General features: G+C 45.4%; 1 protein-coding gene across 8 annotated transcripts in view; it reads left to right on the forward strand.

The window, feature by feature from the left end:
• Window positions 1–20,661, forward strand: part of mpp7a (MAGUK p55 scaffold protein 7a) — a 119,310-nt gene extending 98,649 nt beyond the window's left edge. For all 8 annotated transcript variants that reach the window (XM_076112542.1, XM_076112540.1, XM_076112541.1 and 5 more), the window contains 5 exons: window positions 5,560–5,640; window positions 8,909–9,002; window positions 10,908–11,016; window positions 12,753–12,896; window positions 18,246–20,661. In XM_076112542.1, the coding sequence (XP_075968657.1) occupies window positions 5,560–5,640; window positions 8,909–9,002; window positions 10,908–11,016; window positions 12,753–12,896; window positions 18,246–18,425 (608 nt within the window). In that variant the 3' untranslated portion in view covers window positions 18,426–20,661. The remainder of the gene's footprint in view (window positions 1–5,559; window positions 5,641–8,908; window positions 9,003–10,907; window positions 11,017–12,752; window positions 12,897–18,245) is intronic.
• Window positions 20,662–22,511: the final 1,850 nt, after the last annotated feature.

Here is a 22,511-nt window from a genome sequence, read left to right on the forward strand (position 1 = left end):
TGGTGTCGTGGCTAGCACTGCAAGACTAGGGATGGGTATCGTTTGGGTTTTTTCCGATACCGATGCTAAAACGGTGCCTGAACCGATACTTTTTTCTTCAAATTGAACAATATATTAACTGTTTAAAGTATACTATAAATATAAATAAATACAAAACACTTGGCTTCAAACCCACAGCTTCAAACTTTTTAACTTCAAACTATGAACAATATATTAACTGTTAACAACAGTTTACAGTATACTTAAATAAATATAGATAAACACACACACACACACACACTCTGTACACACACTACAGCTTCAAACTTCAGCAATTCTTTTGCAGAAATATGAGCACATTTGCCTTCTCTGGCAAAATACGACACCTCTCCTGACTAATTTTATTTTATTTTATTTTATTTTATTTTACCAGTTTTACACCTCGAAGAAGAAGAAGAAGGTTTCGCGTCCCTGTGGATGTTGTGTTTATGAGCGGCAGCGCTAAGTACCCGGATGTCGATGGAGGAAGTCAGTAGCCTGCCAGCCGTTTGACAGATCTCGGTCTCGTTTTTTTAATAAATCATGGCCGAAGCTTCGCCAGAATGATGGAGGGGTTTGTTTCTAAGCGCGCACGGCTCGGCCGGTTGTAATAATACTATGAGTGAGGAGCGGAGGACCGAGGCTACCGTTACCTGCTGCCAGGACGGAGTCATCAGAGTAGTGTAAAAAAAGTATTTCAATCGGCTCAGGCACCGAAAGGAAGCACCGAAATCTGCGTTGCGTTTCGGTCCGGTAGATACCGGTCATATAGGAACCGGTGCTATATTGGCACGGGGTTTCGGTACCCAACCCTATGCAAGACGGGCCTGCGTTCGTTTTGCCGGGCTGGACGTTTGCATGTTCTCACCCGTGTGAGTGTGTATTTTTTTGCCCTGTATTCTACCAATTGACCCTTCAATTCACCATTTACATATGCAGTTTACAATGATAGTAATGGCAGTTACACCATTGAAATTCTCAGTCATTTGTTAAACATTGGCTCCTTGATTTTAGGCCGAGGCAGACACGGCTGCCGTTGTATGCACTGTTTGCACGCTGTTAGCTGTGAGCTGCCCGCTCAGCTGTCGCATATGCTCTGAACTTCGTACTGAGCACTTTTTTATTGTTTCCAGCTCACTCATAATAAAACAGCAACCCTGTAAAAGCTAAAGCTAAGTCATTTCATTCCAACGTAACCCTGTTGGGCTGCTTTTTTTCCTCAGAACAGAGCTTCTAGCTTTACCCTAAACTCTGACAGCAACTGTGACCGGCGTCCAAACAGTGGAGGTCCTCTTAGTGAACATGATATTTTTCTACATTACTCTATAAGCCCACATAATAACATAGCTGGCTAATGAAATGCTACTTAGCTCTGGAAGCCTACTAAGCTTGTTAGCTGGACATGCTAACAACTGCTAACTTATGTCAGAGCGGATAAACCCTCTGTAATCCATTCCTTACACTCCTGCTCCTGTGTTGTTGTTTTTTAAAAGGCTCAAAAGTATTTAGCTTTAACTCTGCATTACGAGTGTTGCTCTTACTGCAGCCCGTCTACAGCCTTTAACAAGTGGAGAAGCTAAGCAGCGAGTGGGGGGGGGGTTTAGTCAATGTAATACTGCATTGTTGTCGGGCTTGCAGACAGGACACAACCCTCCATGGCCTCCACATGACCCTCAGCCCTGCACTTTCTCTGCTCTGCCCCCCCCCATTATTATTTTTGTATCAACCTTCCCCCTCCTCCCCCAAAGCTCTTCAGGAATGCCTGAAGGCGTTGTTTTGTTAATGTGGACGCACAGGTCCACAGTACCCAGTAATGAATGACCTGCTGCTGCCCACCTCTCGCGCGGCGTCTGAGATGTGTTTCAAAGATAAATCAAGATGCTAATCTGGGTTATTTTATACATTTCAAATCAGACAGCCAATAAAAATATATCTTTACATACTGCGTGCATAATTTGACTAAACCACTGATGGTTTTTGAAGGAAATCTGATTATTTAACCTGACAAAATGCTGTGCTGATTTCCACATTTCCCATGTAACTTGACACACTGAACTTACAGTGAGATTTTGATGAATTGAAAGCCTTCAGTTCGGGGGTCTAGCCCTAACATATTTTACACACAGCGATGCCTAAGTGAATATTAACGCGGTATCCAAATATATAAAAGTGGAACTCCACTTCAACTCCTGATGAAAATCTAGTAGTATTGTAAATGCCCCGCGGTTACCACACAGCACCGCTGTCATCCTTTAAATGTGGTAGCAGCAAAGCCAGCGCTATGTGTGTGAGCAGTGCTGTAATAGACCCTCGCCCTGGATGCGAGGCAGGCTGGGAGGTTTGAGGCTGGGTCGAGGCTCTGGGGTCCAGACAGAGCAAGGGCCTCGCCGGGCCTGGCCTGGCCTCGGCCTCTCCGCGCACACTGCATGCGATGTGCTCCGCGCTTGGCCTGGAAGTTATCATCACGCTCGCGATATTTAAAGCAACTTCTCTAATGAGCGGTAATGAAATCTGCCACTTTTACTGGCACGGCAACGTGCAAGGCCAGGAGTACCGCAAGAGGGCCAGCGAGAGAGACAAACGAGGAGGGAAACACATAAACACAACAAGAATACGCCAGCTTTGCCCAGAAAATGTTTTTTTTTTTTTATTGTGGCGTTCAGATTTATAATGTTGCTGTTGTGTTGGGGCATTGTAAAAGACAAACAATGCACAAAGAGGTGGCGTGTTTAAGATCAGACGGTGGAACGGGACCACAGGGCACAGCTTCTGCTTGTAAAAGACCCGGTGGTGGGCCCCCTTGGCAGGCGGTGGCACAGCTGGAATAAGCTTTAATCGCCATTTAAGGTATTCTGATGAAGGCCTGCTGCCATGCATCATTGATATCACAAGTGGCGAGCAAGTCAGCGACGCACAAGGTGAAAATTGTTTTACGAGCGCGCAGAAGTGGGGGCCCGTTAGTCGCACCGAGGGTAGCCCGAAACGGCCCCCGTTGGCTCCTCTCCACGTCGCGGGGGCCCTGACATCCGAGTTCGGATTCAAGCAAACAAGCCTGTGTGGAGGCTTGAGGCCCGGCGGGACGGGCCGTCTGCACCGCCGCGATAGGGCCCATAAAAGAGCCTCTTTTTTGCCACGCTCTGCCACCTTCAGCTCCTACAACAACATCGGGCCCGCAGCCTCGTTCAAACAGCACCCGCCGCATTCCTCCCGCGCTCCCGAAACAAATACAAAATGAACTCCATTTCCTCATCTTAATAAATCACCCGAGCTCTCAGCCCCCAGGTACTCTGTTGGTGGATTTATTTTATTTTTATTTTTTTCCCTCACTGAAAAACTCCTTCTCCCCACCTAAGATTGATCGCTGTCTTCGCTTGGCCATGTGTTTGTTTATGAGCGACGGTAACCGCAGAATACTTCACACCGTCGCTCCAAAAAGGGCCTGGGTATTTTTCTCTCTCTCTCTCTTTTTGAATTCACAGTGCGAGCGCGTCGAGGAAACAGCTTTTATCGCTTACAGCAGCCGCACAATGGGACCCAGACCATGTGTTTTCGTGGGCAAGAGGTAAAGCGAAAAGCGCGGGGTGTGAATTTGTCCGCGTGTGAAGGCTGCCAGGGTTCGGAGATTACGCTTAAAAGAGCCTCGTTGTCTACACCTATTTATCAGGTTGTGGATCACTCCTGCTGGCTTTCCTGCTTCACACCAGATGAGATGTGGAGGAGAAGTGCAGATAGCACGAGAGGAAACAGGAGCCCTCTTTCTCTTAGAAATACAGAGCTCGTCCTTTTCAATATTTTCTCCCTCTCCCTCGCTTTCCGCCTAATCCGCCTCGCTGAGTGAACTCATTGTCCGTTTGTTTTAGAGGAGCGGCCTGCTAAACACATTTGCCTGGAGAAACGAATTTCCAACGGGGTTTTGACGCGATTGTAGTGCCTGCCCAGAACGTCAGGCATGCGAGGAATCCCGAGCCCGAATCGAGCACCGTCTCTCTTAACTGTCTCTCTGAACACCGAAAAACGCCAAGCCCACGCCACTTGTTGCTCCAAAACTGATATTCTTGTCCAGTCCGCTGAAGACATCGATGCCAGTCGGTTTGAATTAGAGTGATGTAGCACCAGTGTAACACCCACCGAAACACCCGAGATTCTGTCTTTCACAGATGGAGAGTAGAGACGGAGGGAGAACTTAAAATAGAAGAGAGAACATGTGGATATTGATTCACGAGTGTGAGGTTTGCCATCTTTTTTTTTGTGTTCCTTAATATCAAAGTTCCACAGATGAATCAATCGTCAATACTCCAATAACCTCTCCCGCCTTCCCTCTTTCTAACTCATTGCCTCAGTTTCCCCACTAGGGATGTGATGGAAAGTCTTTCAACAATACTGGAAAAAAGCTTTTCTGCCTCTACTATATACCTCTACTGTACCTATGATGGAGGTGTAGTGTAGAGACAACCTTGTTAAAAATGAACCTGTAACTGTAGTAACTTGCTTTTTCACATCAAATCAATTCTCTTTGCTCCAAAGGTTTTTACTGGGTTGATTGTGTTTTAATAGAATACGGAGTTAAATTTACTCTGTGGTAAATTGATTTAATATTACATAACACAAAACCTAAAAGAATACTTTCTTAGAAAAAAAAAAAAAGGGGACTCTGGTCTAAAAGGTAGAGTCAGCCTAATCTGTTTATCTGTTTATTAATCGCAGAGTGAAAATACACATCGCAGCAGCAAGAGGTAGGAAAACAGATAGAGAACTATTTGAATAAAAGAATAAATGATTTAAAGAAAATTAGGATATTATCTTAAAAAGAAAGTTGTAAAAAAATAAGAACTTTTCACATAGTATATAGAAGTATAATGACTAAATATAGTGCAATATGAAATAAAATCGTGCCAGATATGTAACTACAGCTCTCATAGTAATACTTATACTAGTAATATATCGTGGTGGATCATGAGCAGGCGTACTGTTGTAATGTTTACTTTTATTTAAAGGGACACCCCACCTATTGAAAATGTCCAACTGATGATGTCATCGGGGTAACCGTATAGACTGGGGCTTGAGACTACATATTGATAAAAGAAAGCCTGGGGTCTTAGAGTTTAAAAGATGTGGTTGTTTGCGAGGCAGCGAGGGTCTTGATACGCAGATGGGAGAGTTGCATGATGGGAAATGTAGGATCCAGTGTTTGTAGAGGTTGACCCATAAACTAGGGACTAAGAGTGAGGATATATTGGCCTCTGCTGCCCCAATTTCAACCATTCTTTTTCTTTTTTTAGTGTCCTTTTTGTCTCTTTTGAGTCCCACAGCTTTATGGAGGTGCAATACTTAATTGCTGGAGAGCACCTTTAATATGTTGCTATGTTCATTTTGATGCTACGTGATAAATCTGTTCGTATATTTATGTGATCATAGCTACATAAAAACATCCCTTGTAGAGCCTGTATTGGTGGCATTTATTGCACCACGTTCTCTGTGAGAGAAGGTAGTGACGGATTGTGGGACATCCGTCACATTACCGATCTGTCTGTGTTTGTGCAGGACCCGCAGGCGTCGGCCTGAATGAGCTCAAGAGGAAACTGTTGATCTCAGACCCCCAGCACTTCAGTGTGACCATCCCACGTAAGTTCTCTCCACTCAGGTTGGATCAAGCCCTGTTTGTGCATGTGTGTCACTGGTCAAATCCAGCATTCTCTCCCAACTGTGTGTGTGTGTGTGTGTGTGTGTGTGTGTGTGTGTGTGTGTGTGTGTGTGTGTGTGTGTGTGTGTGTGTGTGTGTGTGTGTGTGTGTGTGTGTGTGTGTGTGTGTGTGTGTGTGTGTGTGTGTGTGTGTGTGTGTGTGTGTGTGTGTGTGTGTGTCTGTGTGTCTGTGTGTGTGTATTATGTGTGAATGTGTGTTTTATACATTGTATCCATAAAGCTTAAGCCTTTTACCGGAGCATGGTTGTAGATCTGCTATTTATTGGCAAATCACTTTTTAAAGGGAATGAAAACACCGTTTGGCTTTCTCCATAATATGCTGCATTCACTCCAGCTCGTAAGAAAGCCAGGTGCATTGTGGGACATCGGAAAACTGCACATTGTAGGTTGAACAGCACAAACAATAATTCCGATCAAGCTGCAATAAAAAGGACTTTAAATTACGCTGTATAACAGGCTTACAAAATATTTAAATATGTTAAAGGTACATTTGCATAAAAGTGAATCCGGAGCACACAAACAAACATGCTATTTTATGCTTTTATTTTCTTATTATATATATTTCTTCTCTGTTTAATCGTAGTTAGGACAGAATGTATGAAGAGCAAGTAAATAATAATAATATATATATATATAATATATATATATATTGTCTTTAAATCAGGCCCCTTTTTTTTATTTCTAGAAAGTTAGAAATACATTTATTTATATTTTATTTTGTTTCAAATTTTTATTTTATTTTGATAACGAGTCAAGCTACAAACAGGAGGAGAGAGAGAGGAGTAAAACATGCAGGAAGTGGAACAGGGGCGTTGCATTCTTAACCACTAGGCCACAAGCAGTAACCAAACTTTATAGTATTTCTATGTTGTGTAAACATGTCTCGCAGTAGCCGAGCTCTCAGTACAACTGATGTGACCTCAGGACGACTTACTTTAAACACATCGAGATGCTCAGAGAGATGGAATAAGCATGAAAGATCGGTGGTGTTGGCGAGCTGCTGTTTTCTGGAGGAATGAAAAAACAACAACAACACTACAGCTGTGTTGTCATGGGGATTAATTGCCTCCCTCTCTACTGGTATCAATCCGTTTGTGCCAAAGAAGCGTCTTGTACACCTGTGGACAGAGACAAACACGGTGGAAACCAAATAAAAAAATAACCACTTTAGGTGATGGATGTTTATCTTAACTAACACAGTGTGTGAGAACGCTGCTGCTGTTTGAGCAATGGAGGTCCAGTCTGACACACACACACACACATAAAAAGGGAGCTGTCTGGCAGTGAGTAACCGGTGTCAGCTCCTCACAATCGGCCTGACGAGCACCGAATGACGGAGGAAACCGCATTTATCTACCTCCTGAAGACATGCCGTTCCACTGCCTCATGAATTGGCGCCGAGCTACCTGCTCTGTCCGTTCTGTCTCGGCTTGTTTCTCACTCTCTTCCTGTCTTTCTCGGTCTCCTTCCTCCTCTGCCTCAACGACAGCTCGCCACAATGAACGACATCCAAAACGACTGGCTCTCCAAGCTTTTTCAGTTCTGAGGTGTCCCAAAGCCAGCACATCGGGACAAATAAATCTTTTTGATTTATACATGTGAGCAGGGCGGTGGCATTAGTAGTTGCGTAGCCACCATCTGCGGGGCTCGGAGGGAAACTGCAACATGACTTTGAGGAAATACGAGCAGCACTGATATTAATTGCCGTGTTGTTTGCACACCGTGTGGCATAATAGATGTTTCCAAGTCAATGTCCCCCGGTATTAAAATCCCATCGGTGGGGCCTATTTTTTAATTTTTTTCCACTGAGGCATGTTAATTGTTCTCAAATGTGACCTGTGATGCTGTGTTTAATTGAGCCCAGACAGCCTCATTCTGACCCACATAGAAGTCGCACTGTGTGGCTGTCGTTGAGAGGAAGGAGACTCGGAAAGTATCTGGTCTGCCTCTTTTTAAATGTTTGATTGCTGCCAACGGTCACATGGATGCGTTTAACACTTGCTGTTGTTTCGGATTAAGCCATACCACCCTCCACCCCCCCCTTTTTTTTTGTTAATTTGAAAACCGGAGTTTTGGAGACCACCGACTTGTGGCCCCGCCGAAGATCTTTTTTTCTCCCTCTCACTCTGCTTGTCACTGTAAAATGTAAACCAGCCGTCTGAGGAACACAGGGAGCGCTGCAGTAAGCCATTAGAGTAGGGAGGTGAAACATTTTGATCCCAATCCAAGTTTACTGATATTTTCCACCGGTTTGGGATTGAACGGATGCACATTCTTTTGTCGCACTGTAATTATTTTCTGTGCCACAGAATAACGCATCGGTGGATGATGCCATTGGCCGTGTCTCGCACATATCTGAGTCTAAATATATGTTATCTTATGACAAGGCCAGTTTTGGCCCTCTCCTCGAGTTTTTCCTGTACCGTCGTCTGGCGGCGCGACGACAGAAAGCCGTTGATCTTCCTCAGTGTCCTCTCCACCGCAGCTGGATTTACGGCCGTCTTTCCTTCTCAAGCAAGTGACATGTTGGATAAATCACACCGTTGGTTTTCCACGAAGCCTGTGGATCAGTCTGGAGCGCGTAAAGGAAAGGCACCGGTCCGCTAACGGGGCGCAGCCTCGACACGTGCTGACAACAGCCTGGCAGTTTGAAAGTTTAATAGTTTTGTTTTGGAGCTGGTCGGGGAAGCGTCTGTGACGGGCCGCACGCTCTCCCCTCTGACCTTTTTGGAGCACCTTCCCCCGAAAAGAGCCGGGGCCCTTGACCCCTTGACCCTCGCAAGTCCTCCAGTGCGGCCTGCTCACGTTCCCTCCACGTGCCGCCTGTTTTTTACGGCCGAGTAAACGTGGAGACTTGATGTTAATGAGAGCTCCCAGTTACCTTGCAGCGGCTAACAGTGGCGGCTAACGCCACGGCTTCTGTTTCTACAAGAGACACGTTTAATAAGACGCAGTAAAAAAAAAGAAAACCCACCAAATGTCACTTAAGTGTCTGAGTTTAGTGCCGCAGCGCTACAGGTTGTGTGTTTTATAGTGCTGTTACACAATAATATATACAAGGGTTGGCACGGCCCAGCGTGCTGCGTGTCTGCCGCGTTAACAAGGGGCTCAGTTCAGATGCTTTCAGACCCAACAGTGAGTCAGACAGTCTGGGTTTGAGGTAATCACTCTCTCTCTCTCCCTCCCTCAGACACCAGTCGGGCCAAGAAGAACCAGGAGAGCGACGGCGTTGAGTACCACTTCATCTCCAAACATCTCTTTGAGACGGATATCCACAATAACAAGTAAGCACGATGTACGGTGTAAGTAAAGGAGAAAACTAAAGACTGAGCCAACAAACTGGTCAACCTTTGGATGGATTCTAACTTCATACAGTAGACATGGACTACATACGGTATGGGAATATCTACGAATTTGAAAACATAAAACCTCCCCTACAACTTTCCCACAGGCAGTGGTAATTCCCCCACATCGCAAACATATCTTTATATATATACTAAGTAAAAACATTTTCAGCTACACCGCCTTTATCGTGGTGGGCCATGAAGTTGTTTCCAGTGTCTTCAAATACTCATAAATAATATGACTCCATCTATTTCAGTCAATGGATTATTCACCACAAAGATATAAACTGTTCTGTAACATAAAAAAAGCAAATCTTCACGTTCAAGCAGGAATTTTGCGCGGTGGTCCGACGGTTCCCGACCAGCGCTCGCCGCCACCGTTCATTCCCCCGCTGTCTTCCGTGTGTCTCTGTAACTCGATCGCGAGCTGGCGTTGACAGGACGGGCCCCGTGTCGGTCACCGATCTCCAGATCCAGAGGTCTCGTGTCTCTGCCTCCTCCTTCCCCATCAGGCTCTCTCTCTCTCTCTCTCTCTCTCTCTCTCTCTCTCTCTGACCGCCTTGACATTTGCGGCCAACAAATTGAAATGCAAGTTGTAACAGTCATAAGAATGATTGATGCCTTTCTGCCGGTCTCACACGAGCTGGAGAAGACATACTGTAGGGGTGCACATGCAAAACATGTATGCACGCAAACACACACACGAGTGTGACACAGAGGGGAAGCCTGTGGTGGCCGAGGGCATATAGAGTGTCAGAGCATGCAGAGAGAAGAAGGGGAAAGTGGGGGGGGTTGTATATTTAGGCCGTGTTGCGGTGTGGGTCGGAGGCATGCGATGTTTTTAGGCGGAGTCGGAGGGGCGAGCGACAGAGCTCTGATGTGGGACATGCGGCGCGGAAATTACAGGGCAGCGTACATAGAAGACGAGGAGCGAGATGAACTTGTTTGCGTTAAGCCTCATCGCATGCAGCAGAAACAATGCAGGGACAGAGAAAGAAAACAACATCGTGCATTTAGCTCGAACGACTTTCCCAAGGGATGCCCCGTTCTGTGTCAAAACGGCAGCAAGATTCATGCTCCTTAAAATAGCCAAAAAACCTCCACTGGCTAACTCACCGTCATCCACACACCGTCTTCCCCCTCTCACGACAAACGTTTTTTTTTTAAATTACACAGGCTACTGTAAGCTCTTAAATGAATTTCCCATAACCGAAAATGAGGTTTCTTATAGAGCCTCCTTTCTTTAAAAAACGCTGAGTAAAACTTTCTTACATGGGCAATTACCATAAAACATTCTCTTTACATGGCATCAGTCACTCTGCCCGGCGCTCGTCATGAGCAGACTGCATGCATGAAACACTATTAGCTTCAAATTCTTTCCACCTTGTTACTCACCTCGCTGCCCGTTTTCCCTCCTTGTTTTCTGCACAAAAAAAAAAATAGACCAGTTTTTGTCCTCCCGCGACAGCTGATTGGTGTCAAAAGGGGGACGATTATCTGGTGGAGACGTGTTTTGCTTGGCGGGGTTAAAATCCTGGTGGATTAAAAGGAGGAAAGGTTTTGCTGTTTATGATCTGGTTTTTAAGTTCTGCTGGAGGATGCTATCTTCAGATCTGTCAGCGGTCGAGAGGGTAATCCTTCCGTCTCTGTGGATTTGTAGAGTTTTTATACATCAAATATCTCAGGAGTTTTGCTGACGCAGTCGACCAGATTGGGAAAAGATTGTAATGTCACTCTCTGAAGGGACATTAGTGTTACATTAGATAACTAAGCCCTGCTCAAAACATTGTGTTTTCTTACTTAACAATCCTCTCATCTCTTCTCTCTTTCCATCTCACCTCTCAGGTTCATCGAGTACGGCGAGTACAAAGGGAACTACTACGGCACGAGTCTAGACTCCGTACGCTCCGTCCTCTCCAAGAACAAAGTGTGCCTGTTGGATGTCCAGCCTCCTGTGAGTGACACAGACCTCGTCCTCTCCATCTCGCCGACAGTTGTTCCTCACTTCTCTGTTTTTTCTTGTAGCCTTGTGATACCTCAGAAGCAGATCTCTTTCGTCCCCGGCTTTCCTGAGGCCTTGGCTGCTTACTGGGTTACCAAAGTGTTTTTTTCGGGGGGTTTTACCGGGAGCAATTAACTCTAATTTCCTCTATTTGAAGATTTCCTCTTTGGCTTATGTGTCTTGGGTGTAGTGGTGATCAAACCCCACGAAACAATGGCCCCGGCTTGTCGCTTAGCCCGGCGAAACCCACCGTATCGCCCCCGTCCTCTGCCCCGCCAGCTCCTCCCTGTTTTCGCTCAGCGGATAATGACGGGCACTAACGCACCATTATATAGATTAGCCTGGCAGGCTTTCAAACCTGAGAGTCGGCCCCAGAGCCCTCTGCTAACGTCTGAGAGAAAGAGCCTATGGAAGCTCATGTGGGTGTTGCATTTATGTATGTGCTTTTCTTTTTTTACTGCATTTGGCATACAATTGTGGTGTTGTGTAAGCCCCCCCCACCCCTCTCTACCTCCACAACACGACTCATGGATCAGATCACTGGCTGTGTCGGAGCATGTTATTTCATACGCCTCCCAGTGGTTCCTCTCCTGCCCCTCCTTTGGCTTTTTATCCGTCCTGCTATCAGTAGCGGGTTTCAGACCCACCGCCCGTTAGCACGGCGGGACGCCCAGATTGCTAGGGGAGAGCCCGAAGCTCGCCTGACGCCACCGCTAACCAGCTCTGACCTCTCTCCCACTTCTTGAGAAGCAGATGGGCGGTGCCGTGTCGTGCAATTGTCACCAGAAATAAGAGGCAAGAAGGCAGATGTGGGCAGAAAGTTGTCCTCCAGTATCTTCCAAAAGAACCACATGTACTACACAAGTCCATGTGGCAGAGGCCTGCCCTTAGTTTCACAAACCATTCAACCACTGGTTGGCTTTTAAGGAGACACACCTCGGGCACAAACATTGTTTTTCATGCACTGGTCAACTTTGAGTTTTTGGCCATTTTTTCTCTCATAAGATGTCTTCTTTCAGACTAGTGGAATGAAAAACACACATGTAGGGGTTTATTTTACAGTTTACAATTTGCATTAGCGTTGCCTCATTTGCATATTTAAACATATTTCAGAAAACTTGTGATGCAAAAAATAATTGTTATTGTCAGTAATCAACTTGGGGAAGTGTTATGGTTATTTCTATTGGTTAATAGTTAAATTCCTCTATCCACAAATCCACTTACATACACCAAACACCTCTCTATGTTCTGAAGGTTTTTATGGAGGACTTTGTTCATATATCATTCATAGCCTGATTTATACAACATTCTATTCCTAAAAACATGGTGACATGGCTGATTTACGGAGTGATCCAAAGAGATATCCAAGATTCCCTCAGTAAAAAACAAAAAAGGCTAATATGTCAACAAAATGAAAGAAGAATTTGGAACCTGACTTTTTCCAATGTTCAGATTTCTGTTCTGTCTGATGAGATGATGCCAAAACAGTATATTTAAACATACATTTTCAAAAATATTAAAGTAAAATAATAATGATTTCTCATCTTAATGTAGCCTAAGTAATCAACTGGGGAAGTCTCACAGCGATATATATTTGTTATACATTGTTGACCCTATTCAGCTGTAGTGTCTCCCCTTCACCCTTCAACACACAGCAACCCGATCTCATAATTCATATTTATTTCCAGACCTTAAAGCTCCTGCGGACGGCGGAGTTTAAGCCCTTTGTCGTGCTGGTGAAGCCTCCAGCGCTCGAGAGACTGAGGGAGACCAGACAGAACGCCAAAATCATATCGGGCAAGGACGACAAGGGGTCCGCCAGGGCTTTCACGGTAAGAGGACGCGAGGGGAACGTTTATCTCTCACACTGAGTCCGACATCGATCAGCATGACATGTTGTCTCAGATGAGATTAAGTTAGATGAAAGTTGAATGACCCCTGTGAGGAAAGTGGACAGCTACAACAGAAAATAACAGGAAACAGATAATAGGATATACAGTAAGTTAGAATAAGGAGGGATTTTAAACAAGCGGCCGGGGAGATACAAATGGTGTTCAACCACAATGCAACCATCAATTATAGTTATTTATGAAGCTCTATACAATGATGTCATAGTGTAATACTGAAGAAACACACAGCAGATTAGCAGCAAGAAGAAATACCAGCAACACTATCTGGACCCTGTGTGTACATTATGTGTGTGCGTGAGTGATGAGGTCATCCCTCACACGCCTCCATCCCGGCCCCCGATGCAGATGAAACCAATTAGCCTGCCTTTGGTGCTGCTGCCGGGTGGGGGTGGATGATGGTTTTCCCAGCGCCGCGTGTGAGCGAGCGCGTGTCTCGCTCGCCTGCAGGCAGCGCGAAGGCCAAGATTTCGGTCAGCGACACACACACCGCGGAGGAGAGAGAGAGAGAGAGAGAGAGAGAGAGAGAGAGAGAGAGAGAGAGAGAGAGAGAGAGAGAGAGAGAGAGAGAGAGAGAGAGAGAGAGAGAGAGAGAGAGAGAGAGAGAGAGAGAGAGAGAGAGAGAGAGAGAGAGAGAGAGAGAGAGAGAGAGAGAGAGAGAGAGAGAGAGAGAGAGAGAGAGAGAGAGAGAGCGAGCTGTCAGAGAAACGGAGACGAACTGGCAACGTGAGGATGAGTGAAGAAGTGGAGACGGTGATGGGGTGTGAGCCGCAGGTGTAAATCCAACATGGCGGGCAGAAGTGAGACACCCCTTCCAGCTGTGGTTTTGTATGTTTCTTTATTGGAAACGTATGCAAATCACATGTGAACCATCAGTTTGAACTCCTTTTAATATTCCCCACCTCCTGCTTACTTTCCCATCCCTCTTTAGCTCCCACCCCTAGATTAAAAAGTCCCTGGCTGCCATAACCAAATTGCCAAATCACTTAAACATTTAAAGTTTTACTTTTCATTGACCTCTGGTCCGCATGGTACGCATCCGAACGAAATCAGGACTTGAAAAAAATATACCTCTTCAGTGCTGACCTCATGTTGCAACTCAAAAAAAATAAAAAAAACAATTCACAATGTTTGACCATTCCTAACAGCCTTCTCATTCCACCACACAATGAACTCGGCTCCCCTTCATGTTCTATGTGAAGCAGCAAAGGGGCATGATGGGAAAGCCTGGGCAAAGTTCAAGTTCATGCAGCTCCCAAGATGCATCTGTATTAATGTTAGCTGAGGTAGCGTCTATGTTATAGCATAGCATACCATAGCATCTATGGTAGCGTTATATGACACTGAAAGGCTCTTGTTTTTAACTCGAGTCATATTGTCGGCACTCCCCAGACTCGTCCTCCCCCCTCAGCGTGTCACACACACACTCAGGTGCTGCCGCCACACATGCAGCGGGGGGGGGCGTGCAGCTCGGTCACAGTCGAACACAATGTCCCGTCGATATTTGACTTCACTGCCGGACTTTTTAAAACCTCGCTGCAGACACAAAGTCAGCTTGCGCTAGTCGCACATCGGTCGGCCCCCGTCTGCTCCTCGTCTCCCAGCAGGGGTCCAGAGAACGATGAGCTTTAGCCCTCAGAAACAGGATGGTTACCGACAACCCGTGCCGGAGCTGTTATTACTCTCTGTCCCTTTACTAGCCTCTGCTATTCTCTCAAGACATACAAATGCGCCTCCATAAAACTCAGCCGGGTAACAAACCGGGTTCTGTGTACATGTTCCTCGGTGTTTGCTGTCGAGCGAGGTCGTCTCAGACCTATTCTGTCCCCCGCCAGCTGTATTTCTCTCTCTAAAAGAGACAGGTCTGCTTTAATGATGAAGGCCGGGGGGGGAACAGTCGTCTCATTGTTTCAGCAGAGCAGTCTGACTTTATTTGGAGCTGGAGATGATTCGGGGGGTGTAGCTCTTTTTAAAAGGAGCTGAAGCTCAATGATTCAGGCTGTAATGTGATGTTACCGCAGTCATTTCAAGCTGATTTGTAGAGATCTGCTTGGCTTTGGATGCTTATTTAGAGAAAGAGAGGACAGGCGTGTGTTATGTAGATTAATAAAGGAGGGGGGGGGGGGGGGTGGGTGATACGCACGCTGTTTTGTGCCACTGAAATAGTCCTGTAAGGCGACGTTTTCCTCTTAACACGGTAAAACGGACACAGTAAAATCACAAATAACTACAGTCAGGAAAATGATTAAACAATACAAAGCCATAAAAGCTTGACAATGATTTTAAAATCTGCAGCCCAGACAAGCATCAGTGGTCAAACCAAACTGGGAGTCAGCGGCCTCATTTTGTGCAGTAAAAACGGCCATTTATCCAGAACGGAGCACTTAAACAGGCGCGAGACGCTCCATCGTTTCATGTGGAAATTCAACGATCTAATGGCAGCGTGGAGGAACGATTTCTCGTTTATCCAGTTTGGCCCTCCTTAAAGTGGCATCGGCTCAAACTGCCCTCTGAGGAGAGCGATTCCAGCGCGGAGCAGCGGACGCCAAGAGAACATCCACTCACCCCGCCCAGCTTTCCGTTTTCTCTCTTTACATCCGTCTCTTTTCCTTCACCCTGCATCTCTCACTATATTCTCCCCACCGGTTCTCATTCTCTTTTCCATCTCTCCACCCAGCTCGCTGTCCCTTAAGCGGCATCCCGCTGTGATTAATGTTCTTTTACCTGGAACGGTCTAACGGGAGACAGACACAGTGACCCCACTGACGGGCATGGAAACAGCACTCTCACACACACAAAACAGCTCCCTGGGTATGTTTAGTTGCCAGGAGCGGTCCGAGGTGTTGTGTGCGTCGCACGCGGCGGTCATCTGTGAAGTCCCAACAGTGAGAGACCGGATTTCGGTCCAGATGACGAGGAATCCCAGTCCCGCCGCGGAAGACTTCTCTCCTGCGGCCCAACAAAACCCTCTGTCTGAAAGGGAGATTATTTTTAACAAACAGAAAACGGGCCTTTTTGCCGAGTGTCACGGCGAGTGAGTGTTTATATTTAGCCGCGCAACAAATCCATTACGAAGCGGAAAACCCACCAGAAACATTCTGAAGCGAATCCTTGGCTTGGGACTTTGAAGCTTTAGCGAGGCTGCGTTTATGTGCGTACACATTGCGAGCAGCTCCGTCCTGCTTGTGTGTGTGTGTGTGTGTGCGCGCAATTTGAGTTTCATGCGCATGAATGTGCATCTGTGCGTATTTATAATTGTGTGTTTGGCAAAAGGGGCTCACTATAAAAACCATATCTGTCCAGAAATCTACAGCTGAGCGTTTCCAGGAAAAACACGAGGCTAAATCAGTGCAGCCACTTTAGCCCCGCTGTTGCACCCAAAGGCCGCACCGGCCAGGACCCACAGGGCTGGCAGCCTCGGAGGGGACCACCGGGGAGAGATACCTGGGCTGTCTCAGAACGCTCCGTCTATGAATACAGGAGCCGCAGATAGGCGACGTGTTGACTCCCACCCTGATAAAAATATGCTGTTTGGCTACCCCTCACAGTTAGCACGTGGTTTTGTTCTGTACACTGGACAGCTGATTTGCATATGGACCTGGAAAAAGCCCCCCCCCCCCGAAGGACCCCTATTTAAACCTCAGTGCAGCAGCATGCAGGGATTTCATGCAGCTCTCTCGTGTTGTGCTGACGAGGCACCTTTTTAAATGGATGTGTGCTTAACAAAGCGAACCCTAGCCCGTAATATGTCGTGAACTAGCTCATTCATTCACCCACTGAATTAGTAAACCATTACTTAATTTAAAGTGGCAATCTCAAAGATTTTCATTTATATAAAAGTCTGTTAAGTCAAGGTAACACATTGAGCCTATGACCCACTGACGAAAGCGTTGCAATATTTTTATAATTGCAGTATTATGAACTGGACGTGACATTCCCCCAAAAAAATACTGTATTAGTTTTCCTCCATTAAATACACACAAAAAATGTAACTTTGCACACAATTCTGAAAACTGACATGTTAGTATGGAAGGCTCATTAGAATAAGAACTACCTTTGCAAAAGGTGCGCCATATTTCTCTCGCAAGCCAATCAGAGCCGACCGGGCTTTTTTCAGCATGTGGTCTTAAAGAGACAGGCGCCAAAACGGAGCGTTTCAGACGGAGGGCGAATACAGGTGTATTCAGACAGACCGTGTGAGAAAAATATGTTTTTTTTAACACCGAAGAGTGTAAACATGTCCTAGTAAAGAAAAAACTGAATACAATTACGAACCAGAAAATAAGCTTAGACATCCTCTTTAAATCATCAAGTCTATATTACAACGCCCCGCCTAATATAAGTGAATTTATGACTTAAAGTCGATATGAAAGTTGAGTGTGTGTGTAATGCAAAGTGTTAGTGGAGTCCTAAACTGGATGGAGTCCCAAGATGTGTATTCACTTTATTGTATTTCTTAGTTTAGAACATCTAAACACGAGCTGATGATCGAGGTGTGCCTTTGTACGTGATGCTTTGGAGGAGGACAAGTTGTAAACGCTGAACTCTCAAACAAAGTCATGAGTTGAATCGCGTTTTGATTCTATCAAATGGAGTCTAGAGTCATCTTCTGTATACACAGGAAGCTTTTGGAAGATCGACCACGATCGGATCTGTGAACGTGTGCTCAAATGTTGTGATATTATGAAAGAAAACGACGCACAAATCATTTTCATCGTCACATTTTTAGATCTATTTCGCACACAAACTTCTGACCTTTGAGAAATGTTCGGCCGGGTTCAGGCGGTCCGATCCCTCCCAGTCCTAACGGTGGAGCAGCGTCGCCGTAAGCTGTCATTTCCCCATCGCGCATATAAAATCCAGATCGGCTATAGTGTATGTTTGACATGTCTGTCTTTTGGAAATGCCGGTTATGTTTTTGTCCCCTGCTTATTTTGAGGACTTTTTTTTTTTTTTTTTTTTGTATTTTCTTTGTGAATTGGACGACCGTGTGAGGAAATGATAAAAATTCCTTGAGGTCGGGTTGCTGCACGGGGAGCTTTTAGTGCGTGGTCTGTGCCAGGGTTCATGTGTGGGTACCGTGTCTCCGGGAGGTTATAAAGGGCTTCACACGGGCCACTTTGTGTTTATTTACGTATTCAAGGCCGTCTATTTTGTGTTCACAGTATGTGAATTTATCTCCCCTCCTGTTTACCGAGGCTACCCTCGGTTCCTCCCCCCCCCCCCCCTTTGTGTCTCTCATCTTCTGTCTCTCTGTTCTCACGCACACTGCAGGAGGAGGACTTCCAGGAGATGATGACCGCCGCCCAGACGCTGGAGGCCCAACACGGCCACCTGTTCGAGAAGGTCATAGTGAACGATGACCTCTCGGCGGCCTTCGGCGAGCTCCGGTTGGCGCTGAAGAAAGTGGAGACGGAGACCCAATGGGTTCCGATCAGCTGGACTCACTCCTGAGATCCACACGGACTGTACGAGGAGAAAAGGGAAGGGCTTTGGCGAAAATATGCAGGTTTTTTGAAAATCTTTCTATGTCTGCTAGTGTTTGGGGGGGGGGGTGGGGAGAACGGGAATAAAACTGCTGCGTCGCCATACCTGAGCTGCACGGAGCAAAAAAAAGAAAAAAGAAGCTTTTGCGTGAGATCGGGCTGGATTTAGACCTCTGTCGTAGTCTGGATGCGGACCTCCAGGTCCGAGCAGATCCGACAGGGGCCGAGGCTGAGGGGCGTCCGTCCAGAACGCGGTCCTTGGACATCAATCTGGGTCTCAGTCTGGGCCGCACAGCCATGGCAACGGGGTCGGAGCTCCTCGGTCCAAAACCAGAACGTGGAACGAGCCTGGACCATTGCCTCACCAGCGAGTCCTGCCAGCACATCAGCAACCGCGCCAACCAGGACTCCATTTTTAGTGTGTTTATAACATTAGGCCATTAGAAACCAAAGGGATTGACATATTTCTTTCTTGTTGGACAACGTACATGCATATGTCTGTAAAAGAACATTTGAGGGGGGAGAGGGGGAGAGAGGAAAACATATTTGCCTTCTGTCTTACTGTATTTCTGTGCTTCTATAATGCTTCCATAACTGTTACTCCAAACAAAGCACCGTCCGGTACAGTCCCGAGAAAGGGCAGTAAGTGTAATTTTATTTAAGAGAAATTAATATATTTTCTAATATCCGCCTTTTATACACGTATCCTGACTCCTGATCTCAACTGTAGCCACCGATCTGACAGCTCCTCGCACCCGAGGCGTCTCGTCTTTCAGTCAAGACTAGTTTTCCCCCTACAAAGCACACAGAGAGCCATTTTTATTTAGGTGTTATATATTCCATTTAGGAGCATTATGAAAAAAGCCCTTCAAACGAAGGTGCCCAACATAACAGCTTTGCCATTTAATGTCTCAGAACTGGACACTTTTTGGCAGTCTGCTAGAAGAAAATGTTCACAATTGTGTTTTATTAGGGTGGAGTCTTTATTTTTATTCACATGGCTGCAGCGAGGCTGCTAATAGAAGGTCTGCAGCACACGTCCAGGGTTCTAACTCAGAGAAATGCTAAGTAGCTGCCCTGGACTTTATGAGCATTAGAAGTTTATTGCTAATTTGAGTCCTATTCCCGGTCTGACTTACTTCTTTTTTTTTTTTTTTTTTTACTTCTAACTGATTTTCACAGCAGCCAGTTATTAATTCTAGCTGTATTATTATTATTATTATTACTGTCACTAACAATGGTACAGCCCTGGTAGCTTCTCCTTTCTTTGCTGATGAATGATGAAGAGCAATATTTGACACTTTAAAGGAATAGTTTGCCACCTTACTTATATTGAGACGAGAAGGTCGACGCCACTTTCATGCATATATATTATTGATGAACCTTGAGGCGATTAGCTTAGCCTAGTTTAGCTTGGCATAAAGACTGGAAACGGGTCAACTGCTAGCCTGGCTCCGTCCAAAGATCGGAAATATGCAGCAGCTCTAAAGTTGTGGTTTTATGAACTTGTGTTTTCACTCTGTGAACAATTTATTTATTAATTTGTAAGCTTTAAAGGAGCTGCTACAGGTATATTTTTTTAAACTGTGGCGAGAGCCAGAGTGGTTGTCTCCCCATGCGTTGTGTTTATGCTAAGCTAAGCTAAGCTAATTATCTTCTGCCTCTGGCTCCATACATAGAGTACAGCCATGAGTGGTATCAATTACAACAATAAGCATATTTTCACAAAGTCAAACTGTTCCCCAAACGATGTATTTTGACCATTTGGTTTTTATACTGTGCGAATGAATTTCCTCTCGTACACTAGCTTTATGTCCAGCTCAGGTTATACTGCCCAAATTTCTTTATGTTCGTTTATTCTACCTTTTCCACCCACTGTAATATTTATACATTTGATTTATGTCCATTTAAAAAAAAAAAAGGGTAATATGAGTGTTCAGTAATGACACATTTTAAAGGGACTTTTTAACGCCCCGAGTCTTTAATTCATTTTAGTGTCACATTAAATCCCCTCTTTATATATTATTTCACTCGTTCACTTGTTCATATTTCACCCCTCTGTCATCTACTTTATCGATCAGAATCAGATTTGTACAGTCTCCAGAAAATATTTTGAATTTCCTGCTGTAAATGAAATGCTGTTGTATGAATTGACATTATTCTTGATAACTGCTACATTTTATATTAAAGAAAATCCAACTAAACTCGTACGTGCAAAGATTGAGAGCAGTGATGCGTGTTCCAGTGTTTCTGGGATTTCTGCCCTTGAGTGCCTTTTTTGTTTTAGAAGAAGAAGAATATTGCAGCCACGTCTTTCGGCTGCTGCCACAGAAGTTCGCTCCGGAGTTCACAGTTGTGTAAACAGAGCTGACACCTTTCATCTCGTCAGTGAGTAAATTTGGCCGTTACAGCTGAATTATGAGTTTCTGAATATTGCAGTACTTTTCCTCACACTGCAATCACCTTTAATGCATTTTAAATAGTGATTTGGCTTCCTGGTGGCTCAGCTGGCTGGTGTCTTTATAGTCTGACCTGTCATATGAAGACGAAAAAAAGAACCTTAAAAAAATGAAATTCTTGAAAAAATAACTATTCATCTGTCATTGCAGATTTTCATCCAGCTCGTACATTCCTGTAAATGTATTCAGAAACTTTTTGTCATCACCACAAGTGCACTTGTCTTGCCAGGTTTCCATTCAACGTCATATTTAACACATTTTCAAACAAATGTTCTTAAAATCAGCAAAATAAAATGCACATTTCCGCCCACTACTGTCATATGAATGTTAGTGTTAGTTCTCCAGTCGGATGCTATTACAGCAGCGATGACGTCATTAAAAATGCGCGAGTCATAGCTCAAAGGAATGAAAAGGATGCGGAAAACGTGATGGTAATATGACGTTAATGTTTGTTTCATGTATTAATTTGAGGAAAATGGAGCAGAAACTTCATCAACATCATGGTTGTTTTATTGCACTGCATCGTTGCTTTTATGGATGCACCAACTTTTCACCTCAGCCAAGGTAAATATTTTGAGTTGTTTTTTTTTAATATCCGGTGTTGCCACCCTCCGCACACAAATTGAAAATGTACATAAAAAGACACTTTAGGTTGTGACATCCAGATGGAGCATGAACTCCTAAAAGAGTCGCTGAGGATTTGTTGGATCGAGATTGAAGCAAAGGGCCCGAATCCAGTTACTGCTGAAACCACAAACGAGAACGGCGCGGCTCAATTAAACCCCAGTGTCCTGCTGCAGCTGTGTGCCAAATTACTAACTCAGATGTCACTGGACCTTTGAAAACAGTGGCTCTGGGAATGAGTCGGTGGGGGTGGTAAAAGGAGGGCTCCTGAGAAGTCCGGCCTTCAAACCAGCGACCCACTGGAGGATTCAACGGGCCTCCGCTTGATGAGGTTCCAACAAAAATCCCCCACCGGTCCAAATCAGGTTGCCTAACCTTCACATTTCCGCTTTTCCGCTGTGTTAACTTTGATGGCTGTGTGGAGAGGGGGGGGCGGATAAGGACGCAGTGAGGTTGAGGAGCAGGCGGTGGCACGGGAAGGTCAGGAGAAGGTAACGGCACTCACTCAGTCTCAGTCCGAAAGAGAAGAACCCGTTATTATTCCACGTCTTGATCTCTCTTCAGGTCTTTCTCTCACTCTGTCTTTCTTCTTAATTAGAATAACAGAGTGATGGGGGGGGGGACTGGAAGGCTGCCAGCTGTACGTATGTGTCTCATCATGCCCCCTGATCTCAGGCAAGTTGAGTGAGTGAGAAAGGTTTTCCCCTTCAAGCATGTTCAGCACGAGGCGAACGCCACACTTGCCTTGTCCTGGGTAGTTTGGCGGTCGAGGGAATGCGTGGACAGGGACATTCTGAAGGTTCTAAGTGAGTGTAAATGGACCCTGTTTCCTCTCACGTCGTCACACCAAAGGGCGGACCAGGGTTCACGACCTTTCTTTTTTTGCCAGGGATCTCTAGAGTAAAGGTGTCCCAGTCTCAGACTCGAAGGAGCCGATGTAGCTGGTTCCCTCTCCGGTATTTTGAGTATTC

Source organism: Anarhichas minor, unplaced genomic scaffold (genome assembly GCF_050575085.1).
Source record: "Anarhichas minor isolate MPS153535 unplaced genomic scaffold, ASM5057508v1 ptg000050l, whole genome shotgun sequence".
Lineage (NCBI taxonomy): Eukaryota > Metazoa > Chordata > Actinopteri > Perciformes > Anarhichadidae > Anarhichas > Anarhichas minor.